At 43.8% G+C, this 27,748-nt stretch overlaps 1 protein-coding gene and 1 pseudogene across 9 annotated transcripts; both read left to right on the top strand.

Moving 5' to 3' along the window:
- DNAJC7 (DnaJ heat shock protein family (Hsp40) member C7) lies at positions 1-27,469 on the top strand. Of its 8 annotated transcripts, none has more exons than XR_014078952.1 (15): positions 1-92; positions 12,040-12,128; positions 13,095-13,219; positions 13,574-13,687; positions 14,345-14,419; positions 18,462-18,580; positions 19,232-19,385; positions 19,898-20,062; positions 20,888-20,979; positions 21,106-21,206; positions 23,992-24,065; positions 24,232-24,378; positions 24,608-24,760; positions 26,639-26,701; positions 27,131-27,469. XR_014078952.1 is itself a non-coding variant. In XM_081577635.1 (15 exons), the coding sequence occupies exons 2-15, from the start codon at positions 4,416-4,418 to the stop codon at positions 27,166-27,168; spliced, it is 1,440 nt and encodes a 479-aa protein (XP_081433761.1). In that variant the 5' UTR covers positions 1-952; positions 4,286-4,415; the 3' UTR covers positions 27,169-27,469. The 8 variants fall into 8 exon arrangements, 7 of the variants coding, with proteins under 7 accessions (XP_081433761.1, XP_081433763.1, XP_081433760.1 ...); XM_081577635.1 differs by lacking the exon at positions 21,106-21,206 and adding an exon at positions 4,286-4,447 and having other exon boundaries at positions 1-952; XM_081577637.1 differs by lacking the exon at positions 21,106-21,206 and adding an exon at positions 791-952 and having other exon boundaries at positions 1-312.
- LOC145541364 (small ribosomal subunit protein uS8 pseudogene) lies at positions 7,098-7,539 on the top strand (annotated as a pseudogene). Its single transcript, XR_014078954.1, has one exon. The product of XR_014078954.1 is annotated as a small ribosomal subunit protein uS8 pseudogene (transcript).
- Positions 27,470-27,748: the final 279 nt, after the last annotated feature.

Raw genomic sequence — 27,748 nt, forward strand, 5'->3', positions numbered from 1 at the left:
GGTCCCGGCGGTAAGATGGCGGCTGCCGCGGAGTGCGATGTGGTAATGGCGGCGACCGAGCCAGAGCTGCTAGACGACGAGGAAACGAAGAGGTAACTGGGTGTCAGGGTAGGGGACGGGGCGAGCTTCAGCTCCATGGCTCCGGTAACCCCGTCCTTGCTGTGGTGCAACCCCTGTAGAGGCGATGCCCCGCCCTCCAAGAACCCCCCCCCACACACACACAATCTAAGATTGAGTCCGGATGGACCCCCTGAAGGGGCGCTCTTGGAGGTTTGCCCTCCTTTCCCGCTTCCGCCTTGCTGAGGAGCTGAGGTATGGTCTTGTACCCCAAGCAGAGAGGAAGGTCGTTCTCATTGTAGAGGTCAGGTCTCTGAGGGGATCTTGGAGGTCTTTTGCAGGGTGGGGGTGGCGACACGGCGATAATGATGCCTTCTTACACCGCCCCCGACCCCCTCCTTGTCTTGTTAATTTCCGTACCTTGTTGTCTATCAGCCTTCTTACACCGCCCCCGACCCCCTCCTTGTCTTGTTAATTTCCGTACCTTGTTGTCTATCAGCCCTTTGCATCTCCAGAGCTTTTGCTGTCCTCACCCCTTTTCCTCCGTAATCGTACCCCAGCGAGCACTAGTTGGGCCCGAGGTGACTGTGTGTGTCTCCATGATTGACCTGGTGGCCCTTCGGTTACCCCAGAAGTGGAAGGTAATAGAGAAAGAAGGGTGAGGGGTTTTGTCTCATGCTGTACACGTCAAACCCTCTCCCTCCACGTTTCCGAAGATCCTCATTTTTCCCAGGGCTGTTTCTTAGGTTAAGCAGCAAGGAGGAGGGCAGCTGCCTGGGCTGTTGGCGCTGCTGGGCAGCCGCAGTGGCTCGAGATTGCCAGTTCGGACCAGCCAAGGGAGCTGCTGAGCGAGTGATTTTCGAGAACACTCTGGATTTTGGCTACAGCTAGGCAGGTTATTGGAAGTGGGGCTGGAACACTGTTGAGGGTAGTCATACTTGTCCTAAATATGGGGCAGAATTAACAAAAAGCTTCTAGAAGTTTGGAGCCCTGTCTTTATCAACCGCGAGTTAATTGACTACAGTTGCCACAGTCTTTTTCCCACATATTTCGTATCTTTATACCAAGGCCATTCTGGCTTCAGTCTGGGTGGTGTGAGGTGGTGGTTAGTTCATGAGATCTGAAATCAGGATTCCGAGATTTTTTTTTTTCTTTTTAACTATCCAGATTTGAAACATAAGAAGTACTCAAGGAGGCAGAATGAATAGTTAACTAGCTTGAGGGTAGTTACTTCAGCCATTTGTCTCAAGTTCCTGACTTTTTGGGAGCTGAGAACCTTGACAAAATGTAGTTTGCAGGTTAGTAGGTCCCTGGGATGCTGCTGCTGCTAAATCACTTCAGTCGTGTGTCTGACTCTGTGCGACCCCACAGACGACCCCACAGACGACAGCCCACCAGGCTCCCCCGCCCCTGGGATTCTCCAGGCAAGAACACTGGAGTGGGTTGCCATTTCCTTCTCCAATGCATGAAAATGAAAAGTGAAAGTGAAGTCACTCAGTCGTGTCTGACTCTTAGTGACCCCATGGACTGCAGCCTACCAGGCTCCTCTGTCCATGGGATTTTCCAGGCAAGAGTACTGGAGTGGGGTGCCATTGCCTTCTCCTATTCTATCATAAGAAAAGGTAAAACAGGTGATGCTGTAATGTGGCCACGTGATATAACCTGCCTGCTCAGTCTGACCCTATGGACTGTAGCCTGCCAGGCTCCTCTGTCCATGGAATTTTCCAGGCAAGAATACTGGAGTGGGTTGCCATTTCCTCCTCCAGGCAATCTTCCTGACCCAGGGATCAAACCTGCATCTCCTGCCTGGACAGGCAGATTCTTTACCATTGCACCACCTGGGAACTCCACATCACACACAAAAAACATGATATTTGCTAGCAATAAACAGAATAAGGAAAGGTGTTAACTTATATTGACTGCCTAATTTCATGGAGTTCAAGATTTCATTGAGTGTAAAATACATGGTTGTTTTAGCTACCACTAAGAAAAAAACTGGAAAAAAAAAAAGCATTATTATGAAATAGACTTGTATGTTAAACATATAGATCTTTTTAAAACATAAAATATAAATGTTTATTGTGTATCACGTAAAAAAAGTCAAAAGGAAAATGTAATGAAATAAGCAGAAATATCACAGTTTCACTTTCTGTCTTGTAAGACATCCTTAGGAGGGTAAATATTGGACTCTATTAGTAAGAAAAAGCCTTGTTTATGTGTAGATTTCCAATGCTGAAAATGGAGTGGTGACTTAGAGGTTTTGGAGAAAGATGGTTTCACATTTTTCATGTATCCTGGAGTCCTCCTGTGTAGCCACAGCAGAGGGCAGGGATAGGTATGTCTCTTACAAATGCCCTTTACTACCTGACTTGGTTAGTTATTTGGCAAAGTTTGTGTTGTCTCTTGTTACAGTCGTAGTCCCAGTTCACTTGGGGTCAGGAGCGTTGGTTGGTCTCTTGGGTTGTTTTTGTAAAGTCCAGCAAGGAGTCCTTCCTTGTACTGTGGCCCAAGGGCAGCCTGCTTCTGAATTGTCATAGTCCCATGGGGGCAGAGTGAGGAGCTTTCAAGATGTTCAACCTTACGGTTGTAGCATTTTAAATGGCTGCATGTTTTATTTCCTTGCTTTAGAGTCTCTAGAGAGAAAGAAATGGACTTCCATTTTCTTGCCTGTTCCTCTGTACAAAATTCTTTTTTCCCTCATAGCTGAGAGGCTAGAATAAAAGGTGTGTTAGTTGGCAGTCCAGAATAGATGGGGCTTCTGAATATGAGGATTATTATTTCTCTTTGCCCACCAGAACAGATAAAGCTGCTTGGGAAGCCCAGAGGACTCAATTTCTGAGGTTGTTTATTTCAGCTAATTTAAGGTCTTCTCATCTTCCTGAGAAGTTGCTGATTGTTTTACCTGATATATGAATGCCTATCTTGAGTGAAGGCTCTCTGCTCACATTTCCTAGATTGGGGAGCAGTTTGGTCACTGTAGGTAGTCTTTATTATGGTAAAATCGAAGGATTTCAAGTTGCTTATCAATAGAAGAAGCACTTGTGTCTCAGCATATCCCTTGGGGATATGACTGGACAGTGAGATCTGGAAGACCCTACAAGAGCCATTGACTGAGGAGCAGGACATACATGCATGCTCAGACATGTCGGACTCTTTGCAGCCCCATGGGCTGTAACCCACCAGGCTCCTCTGTCCATGAGATGTTCCACGCAAGAATACTGGAGTGGGTTGCCGTTTCCTCCTTCAGGGGATCTTCCCGACCCGGTGATCCTACGTTGGCAGGTGGATTCTTCACCACTTGAGCCACCAGGGAGCAGGGCATCCTAACCTGATTCCTTGGGCTGATCATTTCAGTATCTGTTTTCCTGAAACAGATAAAGAAAAGCAAGAACAATCATTATGAGGCCCTTTCTTAGTACCTCGGTGTTGTAAACTACACTCTTGTAATTTCGCCTTTTATTTCTCTCTGCGTATTGGTGGTGGGAAGCACTGAACCCTGAATCCGTATCCAGGAGTTGTTCAGCGCAGCTCCTTGGGCTGTTTTGGAGTTTGTGGCCTTAACTGTGGAGCTTGCGGGGATGCCTCTCCCCCTTCTTCCCCACCCTGTTTCAAATTCTTAGATTTTTGTCTCCCTAAACTTTCTCTTGAAGTACCAGGGCAAGCAGCTAGACAAAGCCCACAAGGTGAATGGGAATTGTCTTTGACCTTGAGCCCCAATCAGAGAGAAACTCTGCTCTTAGCGTTCATTTTCATTTTGGTATACTCTAAGTATGTGTGGTATACTCATGTGTGTCCCATGAAGAAATGGGACACGGGACAAATAAGTCATGGTTAAGGAAGGGCTAAACCTAGGAATACAGAATCCTGAATACCAGCAAATAATTGATTGAACCCTGATACTAACAAGTGGCAAAATTATTAATTAATCATAGCCGGAGCAAAGGTAGAGTTTGGAGGAAGGATGTCTCTGTTCTCTGTTGCTTTAATTCAGATCCACATATTAACTGAAGCCAGGTAAATTGAGCAATTTTAATAAAATGTTGGCCCAAGTGAGTGGCAGTTGCTCTACTGTCTAGTTCATTCCCAACGACCAGAACTCTGATTGGCTTAAAGCCCGGGCTTATTGTACATTCCAACCAATCAGAGATTGGTTTAGTCATTGAAGCTAGTAGTATTAAAGTTTTTAAAATCTGCCTACTAGGCACTTGCCTTTGCTTTCTTTCTCTAGGCCTTTAAGAGATGGGAGAACAATGGTCGGTGGCTGCCTAGGTGCCTTGTGGTCTGATGCAAAGTCCCTCCGAGAGCCCATTTCTCCCTGACTCCACTAATGTTTGGTCCCCTTTCTCCTGTGCTGAGTGATGTGGAAGAAGTTACTTAGAGGTCGTTCCAGGTATTCTTTTAAACTGTCTAAATTTCAGCAGTAAGAACAGGATTCGGCATGCAAGTTATTCCAGTAGTCTATTCATTTTATTGGATTGACAGTTTTTTTCCTTCCCCATGCAAGATCCAAACAGCAGTTTCTGTGTTTTAGCCCACCATGGCAGGGGTATAAGTGATTGAGACTAATGAGAATGGTAATATGAGCAGGAATATTTGACTTTCAAAGTCTGATTCTGAGACCTAATATTCTATTGGCATATGACTTTGTGTGGGGAGGCCAGATTGTCCGATAAGCAAAGTGTTAACTGTCTCTTCTCATTCTAATATTAGGCTTCTGGGGAGGGTGTCTGAGACAAGCAGGACCTTGTCTTATTGGTGTTGCTGTCCTGAGAATTCTTCCTCAGGTAGTTTGCTCTGAGCCCATCAACCACCTGATGAACTCAAGAACCAAGACAACTTGGGAAGCAAAATAACAGTTGGCAGTGTAGACGCCTGTCTGTGGTTCCCTTCTCCACTCCCCCCGACCCCCCTCACACATACACATACACACATAAAAACAACTTGGAAGGCAGCCTTTTTCTCAATTGTAGTTCCTCAGTTCTAGATTTTTTGGCCACGTCACACAGCTAGGATCGCAGGCATCCTAGTTCCCTGACTGGCCCTCTGTAGTGAAAGTGTGGAGTCCTAACCAGGGAATTCCCCAGTTCTTGATTTTTGATGCATGATAGTGTTCCCATGAGGGTAGTGGGAGATGTCACAGGATGGGAAGCCAAGGGATAGAAAATGATGGATTCGGGCAGATATGTTGAAAACAAGTCTCTGGCTAACGCTGAAAAGCCAGTGGCTGGTGTCCTCAGAGTAGCTTCTACCAAGCTTACTTCTCAGAAGCAGCCTTATGGTTGGGTCTCCTGTTCCCAGGGGTAAATGGAGGTTAAGTAGATGCGACAGATTGTGATATCTCATTTAAGGAACTAGCATAACTATTTAACAAAGCTGAGTTCACTATTTCTGTGAGAATATCCTTAGGCCTTCAGTGATGGAATTTCTGTCCCGCCTGACTGACTGCTTGCTTCCTCTTTTTCCCCACTGAGTGAGAGGAGACTGCATAGCCTGCTCTGGTGCGTTGGCTGGTGTCCTTCCCTGCTTGAGCAGTAGAGAGCGCTATTGCCTTGTGTAGTCTGTGCCTCTCTCTGCCCTTGGCAGCTCTTGGTCTCTTCTGGCTCTGCCCCTGTTGAGACTCCCGCGAGTGTCCAGAGGACAATTTGAACTGGTATATTTTCTTCATCTCCATCTCCTTCTCTTTTCTGAGGGAGGGCAGATGTTTTAACTGGGCTTTTAAGTGAAAGCAGAAGCTTTCTATTCTACAGAATATTGGGGAAAAGAAGCTGGGTAGCCCACTCTTACCAACATGTAGCAGCTGGATAGAGACCACGTTCTGTTTTCTCTGGACCTTTATGAGGTCTTTGTTGGCACTCAGTATGCAGCACTTTGCATTTTGCAAACACTCTTATCTGTAGAATCACGTTGTTTAGTTGCTAAGTCACGTCCAACTCTTTGTGACCCCGTGGATGGTAGTCCACCAGGCTCCTCTGCCCGTAGGATTTGATTCAGGTCATATGTAACTTCCACCTATTCATGTGCAACTTAAATTGTTAGGTTAGAGAACTAAATAGAAAGAAATTGAATAATGTGCATTTGGTAAGTTGGAGTGAAACGCTTCTGGGCTCCTTTTCCTTTACTCGCCATGAAGGTCAGAGAGAGTACACATGGCACAGCCCCTGTGACGTGCCTTTGGGGACGAGAGGTCTCACACTGTGGGAAGGAAAAAGGAATTTCTACTCTGAAACTGGCCAAGATCCTGTAAATTCTGAAGGATGGAGGGCATTTCTAGATCAACGGGCAACTAGTAAATTTGATTGAATAAAAGAAATGGGTGTGACAATCATAGAGTAAGGGCGACATTTTGGAAGTACTAAATATGATACAAACGCGTAAAGGATATTTGACTCATTGACAGTATAAGGTATTATTATTAAAAGCCCGAGGGTAAAGAAAGGAAAGTTATCTTTTTCTTTGAAGTTATTCCTGCCAGTAAAATAGTCTCCAGGTCAGAGGCCCCTAACACTCCTTTGCTCTAACAAGAAATCATTTTGTCCCGAGTTGTAATTTGAGCAAAGCGATATTTTTCTTCCACTTCTGAAGTAGCAGAATACATCGGGAAAATGCAAAGAAAAAAAAAAAAAAAGACGTCATTCAGGCTGCTACATATGTTTTGATTTAAACTGTTATTAATGGCTATTGAAAGAGCTGAACTTTATGAAAAATCTATTCTAGTCAAATATTTGAAATAAGAGCACAGTGGTTCACCCACCACCCCCTCACTTTGTTCATTCAGAAATCTAATCAATCAGTATTTCCTCAGTTGCAAATGTAGAATAGTGAAGTCTTTATTTTTCATGCACTGGGTTAAAATAAATCTAAAAACGGTATATTACAAATATACCTGTGAAGTAATTCCAGAAAGAACCCAGTAATGTTGAGACATTAAAAAAACAAAAACAAAAAAACTACTTGCCAGTGAGTCCTGCCTTAAGTGAGAGCTGAGTCAAGTTTCTAAATACTTCTTTCAGCTCTTTCCGCCATCTTTCCTTGCCGCCAGAATGGTGCACATGAATGTCCTGGCTGATGCTCTCAAGAGTATCAACAATGCCGAAAAGAGGCAAATGCCAGGTCCTCATTAGGCCGTGCTCCAAAGTCATCGTCAGGTTTCTAACAGTGATGATGAAGCATGGTTACATTGGCGAATTTGAAATCATTGATGATCACAGGGCTGGGAAAATTGTTGTGAACCTCACAGGCAGGCTAAATAAGTGTGGAGTGATCAGCCCCAGATGTGATGTGCAACTCAAAGATCTAGAAAAATGGCAGAATAACCTGCTCCCATCCTGTCAGTTTGGTTTCATTGTACTGACAACCTCAGCTGGCATCATGGACCATGAAGAAGCAAGACAAAATCATACAGGAGGGAAAATCCTTGGATTCTTTTTCTAGGGATGTAATACATACAAATAAAATGCCTCAGAGGACCAATAAATAAATAAATACTTCTTTCATTTCTAGAAGGTAGACTAGTTGGCCTAAGGCAAAGGTATTGTTTACGCATTCAACCTGGAAGTATTTAGAGAGAAAATGGAAGTTTTTATAGCACATCTAACTTGGGACACATTACATTTCAGCTTTGGTGTTTTAATGTTTTTAATTTAGCTGAGTTGTAAATGTGCAAAGTTGGCTGGTGATCATAAGCCCAAGTTGTCTGAGTTGATCACATGATGCTGAGCCCTGCTAAGACCTGTGTGATACCAAATGATTCCCTTGGCAGGGTTTGTTGTTGTAATTAGCATCTGTGGTGAATGAGTGCTAAATTAGAGAATGGAACCGCATGATCAGAGGATGTACAGGTTTTTAGTGCATGTGTAGTGTTGGAAGAGCAGGTTTTCATGCTGCAGCTTTCTGATTGATGAGGTTATTTCTGAAAAGTAAAGAAATATATTTTAAAGTAGCCAAGCAGAACCAGAGTGGAGAGTCTTCTCCTTACCTTTGTTTGTGGAGGGAAGGCAACCTGTCCCTTTGGCACTGATCCTGCTGTGGGACACCCTCCCATCATACATCCAAAGAGAGAACAGCTTTTGGAAAACCTTTCAGTAGCTGTTTTCACAGGAATTTGTTGCTGACTATTGAAGTGAAAGGACTGGTCTGATGGAGGTAGTCATTCCCAGCATCTTTTAGTGAATCAGAGAAGTGACACTTATTCTGCCTGGAGTTGATCCAGGGGTTGGGTGTGGAACTGGGTAAATTAGTTTTAACCCAAAAACCTTGCCACTAACAGGATCTAGTGGGGAAAACTTTAGACTCGAAGATTTAGGAGACCTGTGCAGGCCCCTCGGGTGCCTCACGAGCTCTTCCTCTGTTGGAAGACACACGATATTGGGTCCTCATTGGAAATGTTTTGAAAATTTGAAAATGCACTAGAAATATAGTGTAGATGTTAATAGTGACATCGGGTCAGCTGTGACCAAGTCTGTATTTTGATGTATTTCAGGGTTTAGTCTGAATTTTATTTTGCGGCCATAAAAATACTCTAGTTTAATGTAGTCCCTTTTGAATCTGTTCCCTTTTCAACCCGATCCAGGTGAACCCAGTTAATCCTAATTCTTCATTTTTCAGTACTGATGTGTTTTAGTTAGGTACATGTAACCTCACTTGGTTCTCAAATTAATTGACTGGCAGTTGAGTGGAGTGACAGATGCCATGGCCAGATTGCCCTCAGTTCCAGTGTTAACCAACTCTCTTCCTTTTCCAGTCTTTGACATCTCATCCTTCAGTCCCTTGGCTGTAAGGGCAACTTGAACAAGCTTCAGCCCTTTCTCAGACTCCAGGCAGGACTTGAAAGGATTTGACCCAGGAACTGTTCCTGATGCAGCCTTGTTTGGTTCTTGCTGCCGCCATGCTGGATTCCAAAGATCCACTCTTTCCTTGGCTGGTCTCGCAGGGTCAGGCCCATTGGTCAAAGCTCATCGTGTGTTTGGTGGGGAGGTTCACAGTGAAGGAGGGACTCCGCTTTGGGTGTTGGACCTGGAGGCAAAAAATAAGCACTCAGTCTAAAAGCACTAAGTGCCCATTGTTTAGGCAGCTGTTAATCAACCATGTTTATATGAAAATAAGTCCTTTTCATGAGGCAGTTGTGTGGGAATAGCTAATTCTGGTCTGATGCTGTGCAGTGTGAGGTTAAAAACATGGTAACTTGTCACAACACAATTCTTCTTGTTCTTTCTGCTGTGGGCTGACTCTACATTACTCGCTTTGTTTGCTCTAGAATGGAATCTACTCACCATTTACTAAAATGAAATGCATTTCTTGGGGGAGGCAAAGTCCAGTTCACTAGGTCGTGCATCTTAAAGGGAAAGAAGCCCTGCTCTCTCTGTGACTAATTGTTAGGAGTGTCATTTGGCTCATTTAAATCCAGATTGCCTGTCTAGAGTTGGATTTTATATGCTGGGGCTATTTTGTGTCTTAGTTGAAAGAAATTCATATTCACTGTTCTTAGCATTACCGATTAATTTTTAAAGTCTTGGGCAATAGGTAGAGGTGAGTATTAGAGAGAGCTCAGTATAGTAGATAGGGTATAGCTCAGCTTTGGGATCTGACAGGTGTAGGTCAACACCCTGACCTCCAGCCACTTTTTAACCTCTAAGCCTTAAATTCCTCCTTTGAAACATGGAAATAATGAAACTCACCTGATAAGATAATGTATGGAAAGTACCTGGCCTCAGTAATGATTACTGATTTTCCACAGAAGTCATCTTTTGAATTTTGGATAGAAAGCCAGTGCTAAACTTATGGCCGCCTCCTCTTTCAGGAAAGAAAGGGCACCTCTCTGTAGCCCTCCAGGTTGTTCCATCTTTGACTAATAAGCTTTCTACACTGACACAACATGTATCTGAGTGCCCAGCTGCCTTTAGTTTTCCTCAGGAATTTGTGTGGTCTTAGCCACTGGCTGACTGAAGAGAAGGCTAGGTCTTCTCAGGTACAGTTTGGGCCTAATGCTTCTTTTGCATTTTCTCCTCTCATTTCTTCACAGTGGTTTGACTCAACTTCTGACATCCAGTGTTGGAGAAGTCCTTTCTTCAGTCTTGGCATGTCTGCTCTTTTTTTTTTTAATATTTATTTTTATTTATTTATTTGGCTGCACAAGGTCTTAGTTGTGGCATGTGGGATCTAGTTCCCCAACCAGGGATCAAACCCAGGGCCCCAGCACTGAGAGATCAGAGTCCTGGCCACCAGACCACCAGGGGAGTCCCTGGCATGTCTGCTCTTAAAGGATAGGCTCTTCATCATTTTTATAGTGCTTGGCTTAGTTTACAGTTACAGTATGGTGTTCACCATGTAGAAAGATTGTGCTTGGTCTTATAAGTCTTGCACTTGGGGGATCCTCCTTGAGAACTTTTAATAGCAGATGGCCTCTTTACAGCATTGTGACAATTGGTATAATAAAATCATTCAAATCTATCACAGATCAAATCTGTCAACATTTATAGGTCATTTTCCTTTTCTTTTTTTTTTCCTGAGTTCTTTTTTTTTTTTTCATAGTTCCCCGACCAGGGATCGAACCTGGGCCCCTGCAATGAAAGCGCCGAATCCTAACCACTGGACTGCCAAGGAAGTCCCCCATTTTGCCTCTCCTTTCTGCTAGCAGACCTTTCATGTTAGTGAGCCTTGCCAGGGCAGTGATGGAAAAAAGTGGAAAGGGAGATCGCCTCAATAAAAGGTGGCTTTACCAGTTTATAGTTTAAAATACATGAGTAAATAAAATCACAGATCTCCCCAGTGCCACAGTGCATAGAATCAAGCTGTAAACTTCTTGTACCATCACCAAGATTAAGGACTGTACTTTCATCTCCACTTCACGCAGCCCTTGAACTGGGCTCTTGGCGTGTGTTAAGGAAAGAAAAAGAAAAAAAAAATTCCGTTACTCTTCCTTGTAACAGAAATGCCCAGATATTTAGTTATGTTACAGTAATCATTTTGGTAAAGAATTATCGTTGTCATTCAGGTTGGTCATTAGGGTGATTCATTAGAGTGATTTTGGGTATCTCTGATATAGGTTACAAGTTTGTTCTTTGAGACATTGTTGGTCATATCTGATTTGATTTTAGTTCTTTGGTCAAGATTATAATTCCCCATTATATATCATTGTTTCTTTTTGAAAGTATAGTTTGTCTCATGGGACAGCTTCAAAAAGTGGATCTTGGAGTAGGGCAGAATTTTTGATATTACCCATTGGGTGGTTATGCAGGGTACTAGAGGGATGGTCACGGGAGCAGTAAGCATCCACATAGATGTGACAGACAGACAGACTTCCAGTAGGTGGGTCCTTCTTAGAGTATGACTCTGGCAGCCGATATTTTGTATGTCTCTGTTACCCAAGTTCTTGGTGTCTCCTGTCACTCAGCTCTGTCCTCCATCTTAAACACCAGTATGCTCTGCTTTTAACGTCTTTGTCACCTGCTTTTGCTCTGTTTGTCCTTCCGGTGACCTATGCATGAGCCCAGTTTTCGAAAGAATAAATCATCAAAATTCAAGGATACGACTCATTTCACATTGAGAAATCAGTTGCCCCTGAAAGGAATTACCTATAACTGATTTTGTCAGTTTGCTAAAGAGGCAGAAGTTGTGACACAGCGGAAAGGAAATAAATGTAAAAGTTTCGTCTCTGTGAGAGGGTGTCTATAAATTGGTGTCTGTCCTAAGGGAATGATTAAAAGGTAGGGATAGTGAGAGGGAGGTCAGGCAGCATGAGAGAGTTTTCTTGATTTAGTTTGAATGTATCTAAGTGACAAAAAAATATAGCATCTGAAAAACTCAGATTCTTTCATTAGCACCTCTTTTTGGCCCATCAGCCTGTCGAACAAATCTATAAATTCCTTCAAGTATCACATTAACTTTCAGCTCAATGTGCCGGGGACTCGAGACCAAAAGATTGCTCCCATGAGATTTCAGCGGTCATTCCCTGGGTATAGTAACATGATTCTCTTTCCTTTTCAGAGAAGCAGAGTCTTTCAAGGAACAAGGAAATGCCTACTATGCCAAGAAAGATTACAATGAAGCTTATAACTATTATACAAAAGCCATAGGTGAGAAGTAGTATGCTGGAAAATAATTTGCCAAATGCTATTATAAATAGCTCCTGTAAGAAGTAATCTTTCTTCTTAGTGGGTTGATAACTGTTAACTGTGTGAACTGTTTTGGGTTTAACAACCTGAAAGAATAACTTTTTCTGGCTCAAGCAGGTGGTTCTACATTTGGCAAATTAAAGGCAGTTCCAGAAATTCTAGGTAATATGGCAGAAGGATATCCACCTTAATCCTCTCAGCCATTGCCAATTCATTTACTGTCTTAGAAAATGACCTTTGTAGATTTTTTAATTAATTTATTTATTTTAATTGGAGACTAATTACTTTACAATATTGTGGTGGTTTTTGCCATACATTGACATGAATCAGCCATGGGTGTACATGTGTCCCCCATCCCGAACCCCCCTCCCATCTCCTTCCCCATCCCATCCCTCTGGGTTGTCCCGGTGCACCGGCTTTGCCCTGTTTCATGCATCGGACTTGGACTGGTGATCTGTTTCACACTGAGGAAGCCAGAATTGAAAGAGACCTTTGTAGATATTAACGACTCTTAGTTACATGCTCAGTTTGCAGTATTTTAGTCTCATATCAGCGTTTTTCTTACCTAACTTGCTCCGTCTGCACCTACAACTCAACAAATGCAAATTCATTTTTGTATCTTATTACATAAAATACAAATCATTAAGATAAATGTGTTAACCCCTCACTCCTAAAAGATAATCAGTACACTTTAAAGCTAAGTATAAATTATTTCTAAATAACTTTTATTTGTAAATTGATTTCATCATTGCTACTGTCCATTGCACAAGTAGTCAAAAATTTGGCCGTGGGCTTTAAAGAGAGCATGCCAACATTCCTGCTATAGTTTGATTATCTTGATATAGTTCTGAGGGTGTCAGCGCCCCTGAGTTTTCCAAGCATGACCGACGCTAACCTTTGTTTCACATTCTTCTGCCTTTCCTGTAGATATGTGTCCTAAAAATGCTAGCTATTATGGGAATCGAGCTGCCACCTTGATGATGCTCGGAAAGTTCCGGGAAGCTCTCGGGGATGCACAGCAGTCAGTGAGGTTGGATGACAGTTTCGTCCGGGTATGTAATAGGGCTGTTTCAGGGGTACTAAGTTGGCTTATACTTGAGTTCCTGTAGCCCAGGGTTTCTCAGATTTGACATTATTGACATTTTGGGCCAGATAGTTCTTTATTGTGGGGGGCTGTCCTGTGCATTGTAGGATATTTTCACCAGATCCCTGCTTTCCCAGTTGTGACAAGCAACAACATATCTAGCACTGCTGAATGTGCCATAGAAGGCAGAATCACCCCTGGCTGATAACTGCTGCTCTGGCTCTTTTCATCCCTTGTTGGTTCTGTGTGGGTGTTCCTGCTGTTGATGGCCCTCTGCTTGGCCAGTCATGTTCCTTTTCTTCCCCGTTTGTGTTTCTCCTAGGGGCATCTACGAGAAGGCAAATGCCACCTATCTCTAGGGAATGCCATGGCAGCGTGTCGTAGTTTCCAGAGAGCCCTAGAACTGGATCACAAAAATGCTCAGGCCCAGCAGGAGGTATGAGCTTGACCCTGTCTGTATCAGACGAAACACGGTGGTGTATTTGGGAGGAACAGTGACTTGAAAATCAGAACCGAGATCCTGTCTCACTTCTGCCATCAGCCACACCTGGGTGACTGTGCACAAGTCTCATAGTCTCTCTGAGCCTCAGCTTCCTTATCTGTAAAAGGGGTTTTGAATATGATTTACAGCTTTGGAAAATCTATAAAATTTAGAGTTTCTGAGTTGGTGGGAGTGGGGTGTGGGCAGATTTATCAAGGAACTGATTTGAGTGAGGTTAAAAAATTTGTATGAATTCAGATCCTAATTAAATTGTTAGCAGCTAAAACATGTTTTAATTCCATTTTCTTATGTACCTTGTTTACCGTTGGATACGTTTTAGTGAGAATCTCACTAAACCCCTGACAATGCCTCTTATTTTACATACATCTTGTCATGGTTCTTGTGTTTCTGACTTTTAAGTTCAAACTGAGGGTGAAGGTTGGGCCTTAACCTTTCTGTTAAGAAGTCTTGACTACATCTTCGCCAGTATGACTTGTGAAAAGTCTGTGGTTCTGATTTTCTTTAAATAGATTCATCAAGGCCCTGTTGGGTTTTGTGGTTGTGGAATCTACAGCTTCATTAAAACTCTCTTATATGATTTTTCTGGTATAGTTCAAGAATGCGAATGCAGTCATAGAATATGAAAAAATAGCAGAAACGGATTTTGAGAAGCGGGATTTTCGGAAGGTAAACTACAACTATGTAGAAATCTCATCTACACTTCTCTCACAAAGTTCTGTGTGTGTGTGTGTGTGTGTGGTAACTAGAGGAGTAGTATGGTACAGAAGATCTAAAACAGTAAATTTTCCCTTTAATTTGGCATTGACCATTTCTTTCCCTCTTTTTTTCTTAAAGAGTTAATTTTTTTTTAAGAACCGTTTTAGGTTCACAGCCAAATTGACAGGAAAGTACAGAGATTTCCCATAGTCCTCCTGAGGCCTCACACTTGTATATTCTCCCTCGTTATCCACATTCTCCAAAGGGGAATTCCAGAGATATATTTGTTACAACGTGTTTTGGACAGTTATGAATAAAGCTGCTCTAGACATCTGTGTGCAGGTTTCTGTGTGGCTTTAAGTTTCACCTCCTTTGGGTTAATACCAAGAAGTGCAATTACTAGATCCTGTAGTGAAAATTGTCTCCTATCAAACTGTCTTCAAAAGTGGCCTGTATCCTTCTGCATTCCCACCAGCAAGGAATGAGAGCTCCTGTTGCTCCATATCAACAGAGTTAAAAAAAACTTTTTTTTGTTGAAGTGTTTCTTTTTTTAATTATATTTCACTTTGTAATAAAAAGCAGTACAAGTCTGTTACTTGAGTTCATTCCTATTTCTGATAGGAGGTAGTAGCCTAAAAGTGTCTTAGTAAAGGAAAAGCCAGTTGGAATTAAATATTGTTTGCATTACATATTTTTATTAGAATAATGAGAGCTAGCTTTAACACCTGTGAACTGAACACAGCTGTAAATAAAAAGTAGAGACCCCTTTTACGTTTTTGAATAGCGTTTATAGCCTGTCATCACTACCCTTTTGATGTTAAGCATTTCCATGAAAGCACACCACTGTCCTTTATAGAGCTGTATGATAGTTCATGAAAAATGTACTTGGCAAAGGGATTGACCTGTGTGAAACATGGGAAGGGTATCTGAGTTGCAGTTATCTTTCTAGGTCTTGTTTGTAGTGGTTATCCCTCCTCTGAGCAAGGGAACTTGGAAGCAGCTTTCACTAGTTTCAAAGGGATGTCAATGGCCTTGAAAAGGATTAAAAGTCACTGATAAGGATCGGTTTTCAGGATCACTTAAAAGAAGTTTGTATCATCCAAGAGCTAGAGTTGTCAATTCATATGTGGGAATTTGCTCTGTACTTTCTGTAGCAGGTCCTCAAATGCTTGATGAAAGGGTACAGTTAAGAATCATTCTTAAGTCACAGACTGATGGTCTTTTTATTTGGTAATATCTGATTAGCTTATAGAGTCCCAGCATTAACTTATTAGCATCCTTCTTCTGTCCATTGGTTTTAGTAACCACAGTGTCTTTGTAGTGTGATTCGTACTGTGTGTGTGTGTGTTTGGAAAGCAGTTCTGCCTCCTGTCACGTTTTCTGAGGTTTACATAAGCAAAAGCTTTGTCTTAAAAGGCGGTCTTCTGGGTTTCTTTTCTTTCTTGCCCATCCTGGAGCCAGAGTCCCCAGTTTGTGACAGAATCCTCTGTTTGTGACATCCCAGCCCACCCCCCCCCCACTGTAGTTCATGGTGATGTCACAAATGAAGAATTATGATCCTGGCAGGGGAAACAGATGAACTTGTAAGAAACAAAGATCTTCTTTGCCTGCAGCTGTCCATAGTCCTGGGGAGGTGGGGGTGGGAAGTGAAGCCCTGAGGCTCCAACTGACACTCCCCACCAGGAGCCGAACTATCTCGGTACAGAACCTAGCAAAGGCAGCAGGGTGTGACTGCTTACATTTGACTGACTGCTCTCCCCTAATTCTTTTTCTGTTTAAGGAGGGGAAAATTAGCACCATGACTCCCCTACTCAATGCCTGCATTTTCCTATGGTCCTTAGAATTTCCTGGGTATAACCTGTGCCATTCAAGGAGAGGCGTCCCCACTGTTGACACTGCAGAAAAGTCTTTCAGGTGCAACAGCTCATGGTGTTTACTTTTTCTCCCTTACTTTTAAATTTAAATATTTGAATACATGCTATTCTTGGTTCAGAAGCTGGAAAGTATAAACAGTGATAAGTGTTTCCCCAAACTTGGCTTCCATCTGTCTATTTCTCACTCCCGGGGTAAGCACTGTTCTTGTTCTATTTTCTGCTATAGTTTTGGTCTACATAAATAAACAAATACAGATTTTGGCCGTGCTGTGTGGCTTGCAGGATCTTAGTTCCCCAACCAGGGAGTGAACCTGGCCCCTGGAAGAGAAAGCGCCAAGTCCTAACCACTGGATCACCAGGGAATTCCCAACAAATACAAATACAGATTCTTCATTTTTTTTTTTTTCTTTTTTTTTTCTCTTTTGAATGAAAGGTAACAGTGCTATGCAAAGTTCTATACCTTGCCCTTTTTTTATTTTTTAATAGGCCTTGGAAGTCTTTCCATATTAGTATGGAGAGCTTCTTCATTCTAGGTTAGATCCACATATTGTTCTATGAATGTTTACATTACCTAACTAGTCTCCTGTTGATGGAATATGAGTTATTTCTAAGTTTTCAAACTTCATCACTTCTTGATCCCGATTACCAGATTCTTAGAGGGAGTAGGTGTCCCTGAACTCCAGATTTCTCTGTTGGATCAGTTATTCCTAGGAGAATATGATTCAAGAAGTATCTCCCAGGAATAGCAGGTAAACAAAAAGCGAAAGCTCAGAGAACAAACTGAGAAAAAAGATTGGAATATATGGAGAGTCTTTATGAACCTGAAAGACTGAAAAAAATCCCAGCTGTGTGTGTGTAACTTACATTTTGGTTAGTATAGTGACGTGTTAAGAATAGTCTAGGACCACTGAAAATGAACTCATATATCAGATATTCTGTTCTAAAGTGGAAGAGTGGCCACCAGGGCAGTCAGTGAAATGTGAGGCTCACGCCACAGGAAGGAGGGAACTGTGAGGGGTGTCAGTAGCATAGGGAGCAGTGACTCTTTATCAGGTTCTTTTTTGCTGTTCCTTGTCTTTCATACTAGGCTAAACATGATGAATTATGCAAGGTAGCAAATAATAGTATTTCTACTAGGAGAGTGTTTTTTTGTTTGTTTATTTTTGGCTGTGCTGGGTCTTTGTTACGCCACGAGAGCTTTCTCTAATTGCAGTGAGTGGGGGCTGTTGTCTAGTTATGGTGTGTGGTCTTCTCATTGTGGTGGCTTCTCCTGTTGCAGAGCATGGGGCTCTAGAGAGTGGAAATTCAGTAGTTGCAGTTGCAGTGCAGGGCTCGGTTGCCCCCGCTGCATGTGGATTCTTCCTAGGCCAGGGATCTAACCTGGGTCCCCTGCATTGGCAGGTGGATTCTTAACCACTGGACCACCAGGGAAGTCCAAGAATGAGAATTTTGATCACAGTCACTATTGATTGGATTCCCTGTGGAGGCACCTTAGCCTGGTGATTAGGGTTATAGGCTCTGGATCTGATCTCTGTGTCTAAGATCAAATTCTATTCTTATCACTTACTAGCTTTGGTGACCTTGAACAAGTTACTTTAATCTCTAGTGTTTGCATCAGTCAAGAAGGGTAATAGGGACTTCCCTAGTGGTCCAGTGGTTAAGATTCCGCCTCCCAACGCAGGAGATCCAAGTTTGACCCTGTCAGAGAACTAAGATACCACATGCTGCAGGGTAACTAAACCTGGGTGTCACAGCTAGAGACAGTCATGTGCCGTAGGGAAGAGCCTGTGTGCCGCAATGAAGACCCGACCCAGTCAGATAAATTAATTAAAAAAATAATAAAGCCAGAAAAAATAAAATAAAAAATAAGGGTAGTAATATAACTTTCTAAATAAAATTGTTGCGAGCATTAAATGAGTTAGTATATAAAGTACTCAGTCAGTGTTTGCTGTTGTTGTCATCATCTGGATCAGCTGCTCTCCTCATTTCAGTGGTTTAATCCGATAATTTAGGAATGTTCTTAAACTTCTGGCATTACTTTTCCCTTGAATCTCTCTTGTTACCTATGACCAGACTAAAGTGAAGACATTTCTGGAGTTCAGGATGAAGAACCTCATTTGCTTTCTTCTTCCCCACAGGTTGTTTTTTGCATGGACCGTGCCCTAGAATACGCCCCTGCCTGCCATCGCTTCAAAATCCTCAAAGCAGAATGTTTAGCAATGCTGGGTCGTTACCCAGAAGCACAGTCTGTGGCCAGGTATGAAGTCAAGCCAGTTCTGCAGTGACATGCCAGATAGCACTGAACAAATGCTGTCCAGCAGCTCTCTACGTCAGGAGTTACGTATGGTCCTATAGATAGGGTGATCAGAGCTTCCTGGGACTTAAAGCCAAAGGTTAGACCAGGTCTAAAAACCTAAGGGTTTTACAGAGTTCAGTAGGTGCTTGACCTGTATGTGAAAGAACAGATGTATGAATTTTTTAAGTGTTCTTTTGTTTCTACTCAAGGGGTTTGCAAACTGTAAAGGACCAGTTAGTAAATATTTTAGGCTTTGCAGGCTGTGTGGTCTCTGTTAACAATTCAACTCTGTCACTACAGTGTAAAAGCAGCCGTAGATAATAGATAAACGAATAGTATGGCTGGATTTCAAGGAAATGTTATTTACAAAATCCAGCAGCAAGTGGGATTTGGTCCTGTGGTCTGTATCTGCCAACCCTGTTCTAATAAAGATTGTGAGACACAGTGTATAAGGGGGGCTGCATACAGGTAATTTGGGAGGAGTTCTTGGGAATCTACCTTTGGATACTTTCCATATTAGACACATGGTCAAGAAAAAAAAATGGCCAAATGATAGTAACAGTGGGGGAAATCCAGACCATAGCTGAATGTGCCCCTTTCTGGCTGTTGCAGTGACATTTTACGAATGGATTCCACCAATGCCGATGCTTTGTATGTACGAGGTCTTTGCCTTTATTATGAAGATTGTATTGAGAAGGCGGTTCAGTTTTTTGTACAGGCTCTCAGGATGGCTCCTGACCATGAGAAGGCCTGCGTTGCTTGCAGAGTAAGTTCTAGGTACCAGATCTGGGCAGGAAAGAAAGCTTCCTTTTTACACCTTTAAGACAGGGCGAAAGGTTTCTGCCCGTCACAGGGAATGTGATAGCACTTCTTCCCACCTTGCCAGGATGCTTGGTTCTTTCATTAGAATTTATTTCAGGACAACTTTATATTTGCCTAAAGGTAAAGACGATCATTTAGAGTCAGATCCTTTTAATATCTCAGTGTTTTTTTCTTTTTTTCTTCCTTCAGTAAAGAAAAGATAGTAATGCTTATCCTGGGGAGTAGAGGTAAACTCTGGGTAACACAGGTCTCATTGGTATTGTTTTATAAATCTCGGTTTCTCCTGTCCACTCTGTAGCAAGCACCAATGAGCAACAAATAGCCCAGGTGGTGGGGTTGGGCAGGGTAGAGGGCCATCCTGGGATCTAAGAAACAGAAAATAGACTCTGGACTCTCTCTGCAGTGGTCTGAGGGTTTCTGGATGTGAACTGAAACTCCCCTTGCTTTTCTCTGTAGAATGCCAAAGCACTTAAAGCAAAGAAAGAAGATGGGAATAAAGCATTTAAAGAAGGAAATTACAAGCTAGCATATGAACTGTACACAGAAGCCCTGGGGATAGACCCCAACAATATAAAAACAAATGCTAAACTCTACTGTAATCGGGGTACGGTTAATTCCAAGGTAAGCACTTGGTCTGCGACTTGGGGCCTATATTTTTTAAGGGCCAACAAAAAGGTCTTGGGAACTTTGCCCAGTGAGAGTAAACCAGATGAGAAGAGAAAAGGTTAATGTTTCAGCTTGTGAGGAACTTCCTTCTGAGAGGCAAGCTTTTATTTTTTCTGTGGAATTTAGGGACACCTGAGGGACAGTTTAGGCGGATATTCCCACCTGTTCTTCAAGATTCTTTCTTCCAGTAAAAAAAAATGGCTAGGGGAAAAAAAGAGAATAACTAAAGGTGTTGAAACACTTTTTAAGCTTCTTTTTGCCTAACCAAGTGATTCTTTTTTTAGGAGGGATTTGGAGGACATGAGAATATGAGGCAGGCGTAGTTTTTTCTCCAGTATAACCGATGGTTACCCTGCCCAGTGGAAAATACCCTGAGTGCTTTCCCACACAACCATCAGGAAACAAGAATAGGCTCCTTACTCTTGCAGAGTCCTAGTGGTTTAAAAAATTACAGTAATTCTTATTCCTCCAGTTGGCCTCTGGAAGAATAGGAGGCAAGAACCACCCTTCCTCTTGCCATGTCTGATTGGGCGTTAACCTGGAACAGTAGATGTGGTTTATGCTTACAGATAAGTGTGCCTGGCTTCCATCACTTAGAAAAGAACCCAGTTTTGAATTTGATGTCCTTAGCCCTCTGAGGGACTAGCTTTCTAAGAATGAATGTGACAGTGGGCCAGCATGACTAATGGATCCTCTTAGAATTTTGAAGCCATGGCCACAGCTTCTGGGCTCCCTCAGTCACCGAAGATGTGAAGTATGACTGCTCTCTCTCTCCTGAAGCTTAGGAAACTAGATGATGCAATAGAAGACTGCACAAATGCAGTGAAGCTCGATGACACTTATATAAAAGCCTACTTGAGAAGAGCTCAGTGGTAAGTGCCTCTGGTGGGTGGAGGGAAGAGGGCATTGCTGCTGGCCTGCCAGGGGAATTGCATTGTGGATGATGAAGCAGACCCGGGGATGTTGTGAGGTCATTTGGTCCTTCCCCCTGCCTCTAGGTGGGATTGTTCCAGCCCTAGAGCTATCTTTATAGACCTCCAGCGGAGGAGATTGCACAAGCTCCCTCAGTCTCCCATGCCTGTGTCTTACGCCCCTCACGGTCAGTAAGTTTCCTCTGATGCCTGACCCAAATTCCTTTTGTTAAAGTTTAAAATCCATTTCCTTTGGAGATTTTATTTTGTGTTGTACACTTTTGCTCTAACTTGACACAGTGCTTAGCACACAGTAGGTGCTCACTCAATTAATGCTTTGTTGAATGAATGTATGGTGCTTGGAAGAGGAAGAATAAGGTGTCTTTTGTGGTAGTTGAGAGTTGTGCCTATCCTGTATGTTCTGGGTTAGGGAAGACAGTGCTTCCACAGGAAGGGATTTAATCTGGCTCCGCGTCCCTGCAGTATAGGGAAGTCCCCTTTGAAATATCCTTGTCTGACTAGGTTATTTATAAGCCAGGGTGTGCCTGCCTAGATCCGGTGCTCAGATTTGCCTTCAGAGTCAGGTTGCTCTGCAGCATACTTGTTCATCTTATTTTTGAAGCCACTAGACTCTTTTCTCCAGACAGGAACATGAGCAAGGGCTCAGCGAGACTGCTGCCCCAAATCCATCTTACTTCAGATTATTTCCCAGACAAAGAAGAATGTTCTGTCTTTTAAAGTTCCTAGAGGAAGACTCATTTGTTACGTCCCAGTCCTCCCACAGCCGTCGCGTTCCTTGTGGAGAGTCCTAGCCAAAGGACAGGTGCTGCTGCTGCTACCTGGTGAGCAAGCTCCTAGTTCCTCAGGCTCCCCCGTCTCACCAGTGGTGAGAGCATGGGCTGCTTCCCATTTAGTGTGCCCCAAATTGTCCACATTTGTGAAAAATAGGAAAACTGCTCTCCTGTGTAGCGCTTTTTTTTTTAAGTGAATTTCTAAAGTAGATGACTAAATCTGTCAAACACACACAGAATTATATTACAGATTCTATGAGACAATGAGTCATCTCATCTTCTCATACCACTTGCAGACACACATGGAAGCTTGGGAATACAGAAGTGTAGTGTACCCTTTGACCAGCTAAAGACTTATTTTAACAGATAAAAAGTGCTGTATCCATGTTTACAGCAGTGTTACTGTTAAAGAAAAAAAGCAGACTCTCACCTAGATTTCTAGTAGGGAGGGGGTGACCGGATACATAAGACTGTATCAACTCAGTGGAACACTGAAGTGTTTGAACAGGGAATGGGAAGAGAACAGAAAATTCTGGATTTGTTAGGAGGCTAACAGGAGGAAACATTATGTTTTTCATATGTGTGCAATAAACAGAAATCGCTTTGGTCAGATAGCTCATCATCTTTGTGGTAGAAACAGAACTGTCCTCTGCGTAGGTCTGCTGTGAGATCCTGCCACAGAGTACAGCTTGCACTGTTGGGCACAGTTGGCTGAGAACTTGGCAACAGTCCTCTGGAGCAGCTGGGACTGACGAGAAGTATTGGAGATTAGCTCAGGCTGAAGCCTTCCCAGAAGCCTGAGTGCTGCTGGGGTCTGCGTCAGCTCACCCCACTAGTGGGGAGAGGCTGGACCTCTGTTGCAGCTCCTGTCATGGGCTGAATGGAGCTTTCCGTTTTCCCTAAAGCTCTACTTTTCTTTTTCTTTTTAAAATTGTTTTTAATGTTAGGATGTCCTTGAATTTTTTAAAAAAGTGTGAAGTGAAACTGTAATATAAGTCTATTTAGTACATTATGTAAGAGTCTGGAAAGTCCATCAGGTTAGTTTTTTTGTCACATCAGTCTTCACCCAGAGTTATTATTAATTTTGTGTTACTTCAGTTTATATTATTATACTTAATCCTGAAAATGGGTTCTCTGCATTCTTAGCATTTGTGCATCTGTGGGGCATTGGTTTTGCACCGTTTTTTAAAAGTCATAAATCAAGATGTGGCCAGAAAATTGGAGATGCCTAAGAATGTTGGGCTTGTCTCTCGCCAGCCCCATCAGTAATGCTCTCTCTGCCCTGGCTTCTAGGCCTGGGGGTGCTATGTGATGTTTGCAAAGATGAGCTTGTGTGGCAGCGGTCTAAGAAATTAAAGCTCTCTGTGCAATGGCAAGCCACACTGCATGGTCACTCTCCACTCCCCAGCTGATGGTGACTGTTTCTGGAATTTCTACAAGAGTCTGTTTAATCAGTAGGCCAGTCTCAGAGCGAGTGATATCATCAGGAAAATGCCACTTTATTTCTGTGGAAGAGACATTTATAAGGTCTGGCGATCAGCCTGTCAAGCTGGTTTCCTCCCATCTTGAGTCAGGGTCCTTCCTTCCTCTGTGCCACTGAAATAGAATCAAGCCTGTGTTCACATTCTCCTTTTCTGTCTCACTAACCTATATCTCAGACTGACTACTCTTAATGGAAGCATTTGCCGGCAGCCACCACCTTGAACTTGATCCTTCTCGTGGCTGACTAATCCCACATCTCGTCTGGATTGGAGCTGGCCCTGCATGTTTATGGCACTTTTGGTTTCAAAACTCTTCCATATCCATTGATCTCACTTGATAATTTTTCTCCCTGTTTCAGTCCCAAGTGTCAAGTAGGTACCTTCACATTGTCTCTCCTAAAGTGATCCAGATGCCTCTCAGTGGCTCTGAGTGAAATCAGAAGGAACGTTCTCCCCTTGGTTGCTTTCTGCTCAGAGCAGTGTATCACTTTGCTGGTTGGGTGCAAGTGGCATGAGACCGCTCTCTTTTTCTTGAGGAGCTGGTAGCGAATTTTTCTTGTGGCTAGCTTAAGAACTCCTATTTCATGAAGCACCTCAACCAAAAGTTTGTGTCTCTTGCTTGAGCCATGCCTCTTTCCCTAGAGTGATGCCAAAGGCCATTGCTATTTATGTCGCTGTACTGCCCTGTATTTCCTTCTCAGTTACTTGGACACAGAACAGTATGAAGAAGCAGTACGGGACTATGAAAAAGTGTATCAGACGGAGAAAACAAAAGGTAAAGAATTTTGAGCACATGTTCCTTATTTTAATCTCCACAAGAAAACATCATAAAAGCCCCTCGTATGGTTAACAGGGCTTCTGACTCCAGGGCATCTGGGCTGGGACTTGGTAAAGGAAGCCAAAAACAGATTTATCCGTTGACGCTAAATGTCTTCCTCCAGAACACAAACAGCTCCTTAAAAATGCACAGTTAGAACTGAAGAAGAGTAAGAGGAAAGATTACTACAAGATTCTTGGTGTAGACAAGAATGCCTCTGAGGATGAGATCAAGAAAGCCTACCGGAAGCGGGCCTTGATGCACCATCCAGGTAGAGCGGTGGGGAGCAGGGCTCAGTGGGAAGAGCAGGTCAGGCCGGCTGCTGCCATGGTCAGTTCAGCACCAAAGCCTCAGAGAGGCTCCTCAGCTGGAATTAGGTGGTGCTCGGTTCCATACCCTCCAAATGTGGGAAGTACTGGATTCTAAAATGAGACATAATGTAGTCTTTCCCTTGAACTCTGTTTTCTTGAGACTCTGAGTTCTTGTATTCCTCCCTTTAGATCGGCACAGTGGAGCCAGTGCCGAAGTTCAGAAGGAGGAGGAGAAAAAGTTCAAGGAAGTCGGAGAAGCTTTTACCATTCTCTCTGATCCCAAGAAAAAGACTCGCTATGACAGTGGACAAGACCTTGATGAAGAGGGCATGAATATGGGTGGTAAGTTGGGAGTTGGTTGGGGCAGCCTCGGTTGAACCTGACACCTGTGAAATATTAGCATTTTTCCTGAAGACATTCTGCGGGTGGAGGAGTAGGGTGGGGGGAGGTGTCTTATGTCAATTTGTTAAGTGCACTCTGATGAGTAGCTGTAATGTGTGTGAGGTACTGTGATGGGTATGGAAAATAACAAAGCTGAATCAAACCCATAGTCCCAAGGGTTTGCAAACCCTGGTCCACGGGCCAAGTCTGACCTCTGGTCTGATAGACATGGAGCCCAATGAGGGCAGTCAAGTGTAGCAGGTGCCAGGGGTACAGAGTGAGTGCCGAGGAGGTCAGCACTAGCAAGGGAAAGCTTGGATGTGCAGAAAAGCACAGCACTGTAGGGGAGTGACCAGGGCTCAGCTAGGAGGGTAGAGGGTGCTTGGGGCATAGCCACACAGTAGTTGGGTCAGACCTCAGCAGGCCTTAGAGGCTACAGGAAACATTGAGTTTTTCCTTTTGGCTGGAAGTTCTTTTTTCTCCCATTGCAAAGTGTGTCTGATGACTGATAATTATGTGTCTGGCACATTCCCATAAGCCCTCACAGACTTCAGTTTCCCCAGAAGACTTAGAATGAAGTGAAGCACAGCTGAGAGCATCATTGCTCACTGTGAGCTCAGTTGGAGATAAAAGAAGCCCTGAGCTGTGCACAGTTCTCAGACCACTGCCTCTAATGCCAGCCCTTTCTCTTCCACTGAGAAAATCTTTCAGAACTTAAGATAAGGTTGATGATGCTATATACATAAACGTGACCTCACCAGTTCAGGGTGGGTGGGTGTGTTTTACAAACCTAGGTTTAACAATAATAAACATTGCTCTGCCCAGCAGTTGAGAAGAGCTGTAAGCAGTCAAAAGCTGTTGGAAGGGTTTAAGAAGGGGAGCCGTGGGCCTGATTTCGGCTCTGGAGTTATATTTGTGATGGCAGTGAGGAGAGCTGGTTTAGAAAAGGTGAAGAGGAGGAGGGAAAACAAGATCACTAGGAGAGGATCAAGGGCACGGTCGGGAGATGGCATCAGCAGGAGTTGGCTGCTAAACATGTCAGGAGAGGCAGAGGACTAAGTCGAGAGTGGCTTGGGCACAGCTGACTCGATGGGGCCGTTCTCGGAGCTTGGGGAGCCAGAAGATGAGTAGATACACAGGCAAAGAATTAACTTTTAAATACCATGTGCCTGTGGGATTGGCCATTGGAGATGAATCCTGTGCAGCTTAGGCAGACGGTACGTGAGGCCCACCATGGCCTGATGAAAAGAGCACAGCGCTGGGGGCGGGGGGCAGCGCGAGGCAGCAGTATTCAGTGTTGTTGCTTTCACTGACCAGGTGATTTGGGCAGGTTACTTGAGCTTCCCCCTTAGGTGTTTTTGAGTATAAATTGGGAATGATCTAATGTATGCCAGTCCCAATACCATGATTGCCACCTGGTAGCTTTTTTTCTGGCATGTGGTGTAGACAGAAGATGGCATCACATGCATGCATTCAGTCATGTCTCATTCTTAGATACAGCCTTGGTAGCACTTAAGTGATAGATTCTGGTCCTTTCAGGAGCAGCCCCAGCATTATAGGGAGACAGTGTATAGGTGCAAATGGCATGTCCCATTGTGGAGAAGGTGCAGCAAAGTGGGTTGAGGCAAGGAAAGCTTTCCTTTGGGACACACTTGGAAGCAGAACAGAACAAAGTGGGATCAAGTAGTGGGCTTGCCTCTCGTCCATGACTTTGGGGAAAGGAGAGAAGTGATTGTTATCTGGGAAAGCTTTGGAGACCCATTCTCTGTTAACTTCCTCTTCAAACACTTGTGATTTTTTCACCTTTTTGTGCTTTCTCTGCTTTATTTTGCTCCACAGATTTTGATGCAAACAATATCTTCAAGGCATTCTTTGGCGGTCCTGGGGGCTTCAGCTTTGAAGGTGGGTGTGCCTGAGTTCCCAGGCCACAAGCCAAAACAGGGGCTCCCCAGTTAGGCAGCACTCTTGAGTCAGAGAGGCCCATCAGTGGAGGCAGTAGAATTCTCTTCTAGCAGGACATCTACCCCTTTGGGTGCTGCTGAGGATGGACTAGCGGGAGGTTTCCACGCACACCTGGCCTAGGGAGCATGAGAGCCACGCCTGCTTGGGGTCAGGGAGGTGTCTAACCAGAGCTTCCTGTGAGGGTGAAGGTGTTGGAACAGCACACACACCACCGGCTTGTAGGCTTCCTCCTGCATCCCTGGGCCCAGCCTGTTTTGATGCCCTCAGACGGCTTTCCATTTGCAGTTGAAGCAGCCCTTCGTAACCAGGGCAGAATGATCTTCCCTTGGAAACTCAGAGCCAGCTGACCAACTCTTCTTTTCCCTGCAGCTTCTGGTCCAGGGAATTTCTTTTTTCAGTTTGGCTAATGAAAGGATACCACCCAGAATCCAGAAAATGCAGACTTGCTCAGTTTAACCTCGAATGTGGACACAATTCACCTCCTCCCTTCATCATGTCTCCACGTCCTTAGAGCAGTTTCGTTTTCTCAGTTGGATACCCTGTGTCTGTGTGAGTGGGGTGAAGGAAAGGGAGCCAGCGCCGAAGACTGCGGGGAGGGGAGGGAGGTGGGGGGCGGACAGGGCAGCTTGTGAATTTTTGTTTTACTGTTTAACTTTATTAAAAAAGAAAAAAAATTAAGAGAATAAAATGTTTTGACCCTTTCTGGCACTTTGCTCTGGCAGCTGCTTTTTGTCACTCCAGTCAGTGGGCCAGACCTGGGCCCCCAGCACGGACTGGATGCCCACGTGGACTTCAGGCTCAGCCAGCCATCCCACGAGGGGTGTGGGTGCCCCCTCAAAAATCTGTTTAGCACGAGCATGCTGAGCAGGCCCTGGGGATGCTGTGGGGCCCAGCCTGATGCCAGTCATGGGGCAGTGAGTTCAGAACACACACTTGATGGTAGGGGCCACCAGAAATCACTAGAAGCTGCATGTGTCCAAAGTGGGT

Source organism: Giraffa tippelskirchi, chromosome 3, assembly GCF_054371585.1.
Source record: "Giraffa tippelskirchi isolate mGirTip1 chromosome 3, T2T-mGirTip1v1.2.pri, whole genome shotgun sequence".
NCBI lineage: Eukaryota > Metazoa > Chordata > Mammalia > Artiodactyla > Giraffidae > Giraffa > Giraffa tippelskirchi.

Coding starts and splice junctions, on each gene's coding strand:
- DNAJC7 (XM_081577632.1), top strand. CDS start 16: ATGGCGGCTGCCGCGGAGTGCGATGTGGTAATGGCGGCGACCGAGCCA. Junction 12,129..13,094: donor CTATTATACAAAAGCCATAG/GTGAGAAGTAGT, acceptor CCTTTCCTGTAG/ATATGTGTCCTAAAAATGCT. Junction 13,220..13,573: donor TGGATGACAGTTTCGTCCGG/GTATGTAATAGG, acceptor TGTTTCTCCTAG/GGGCATCTACGAGAAGGCAA.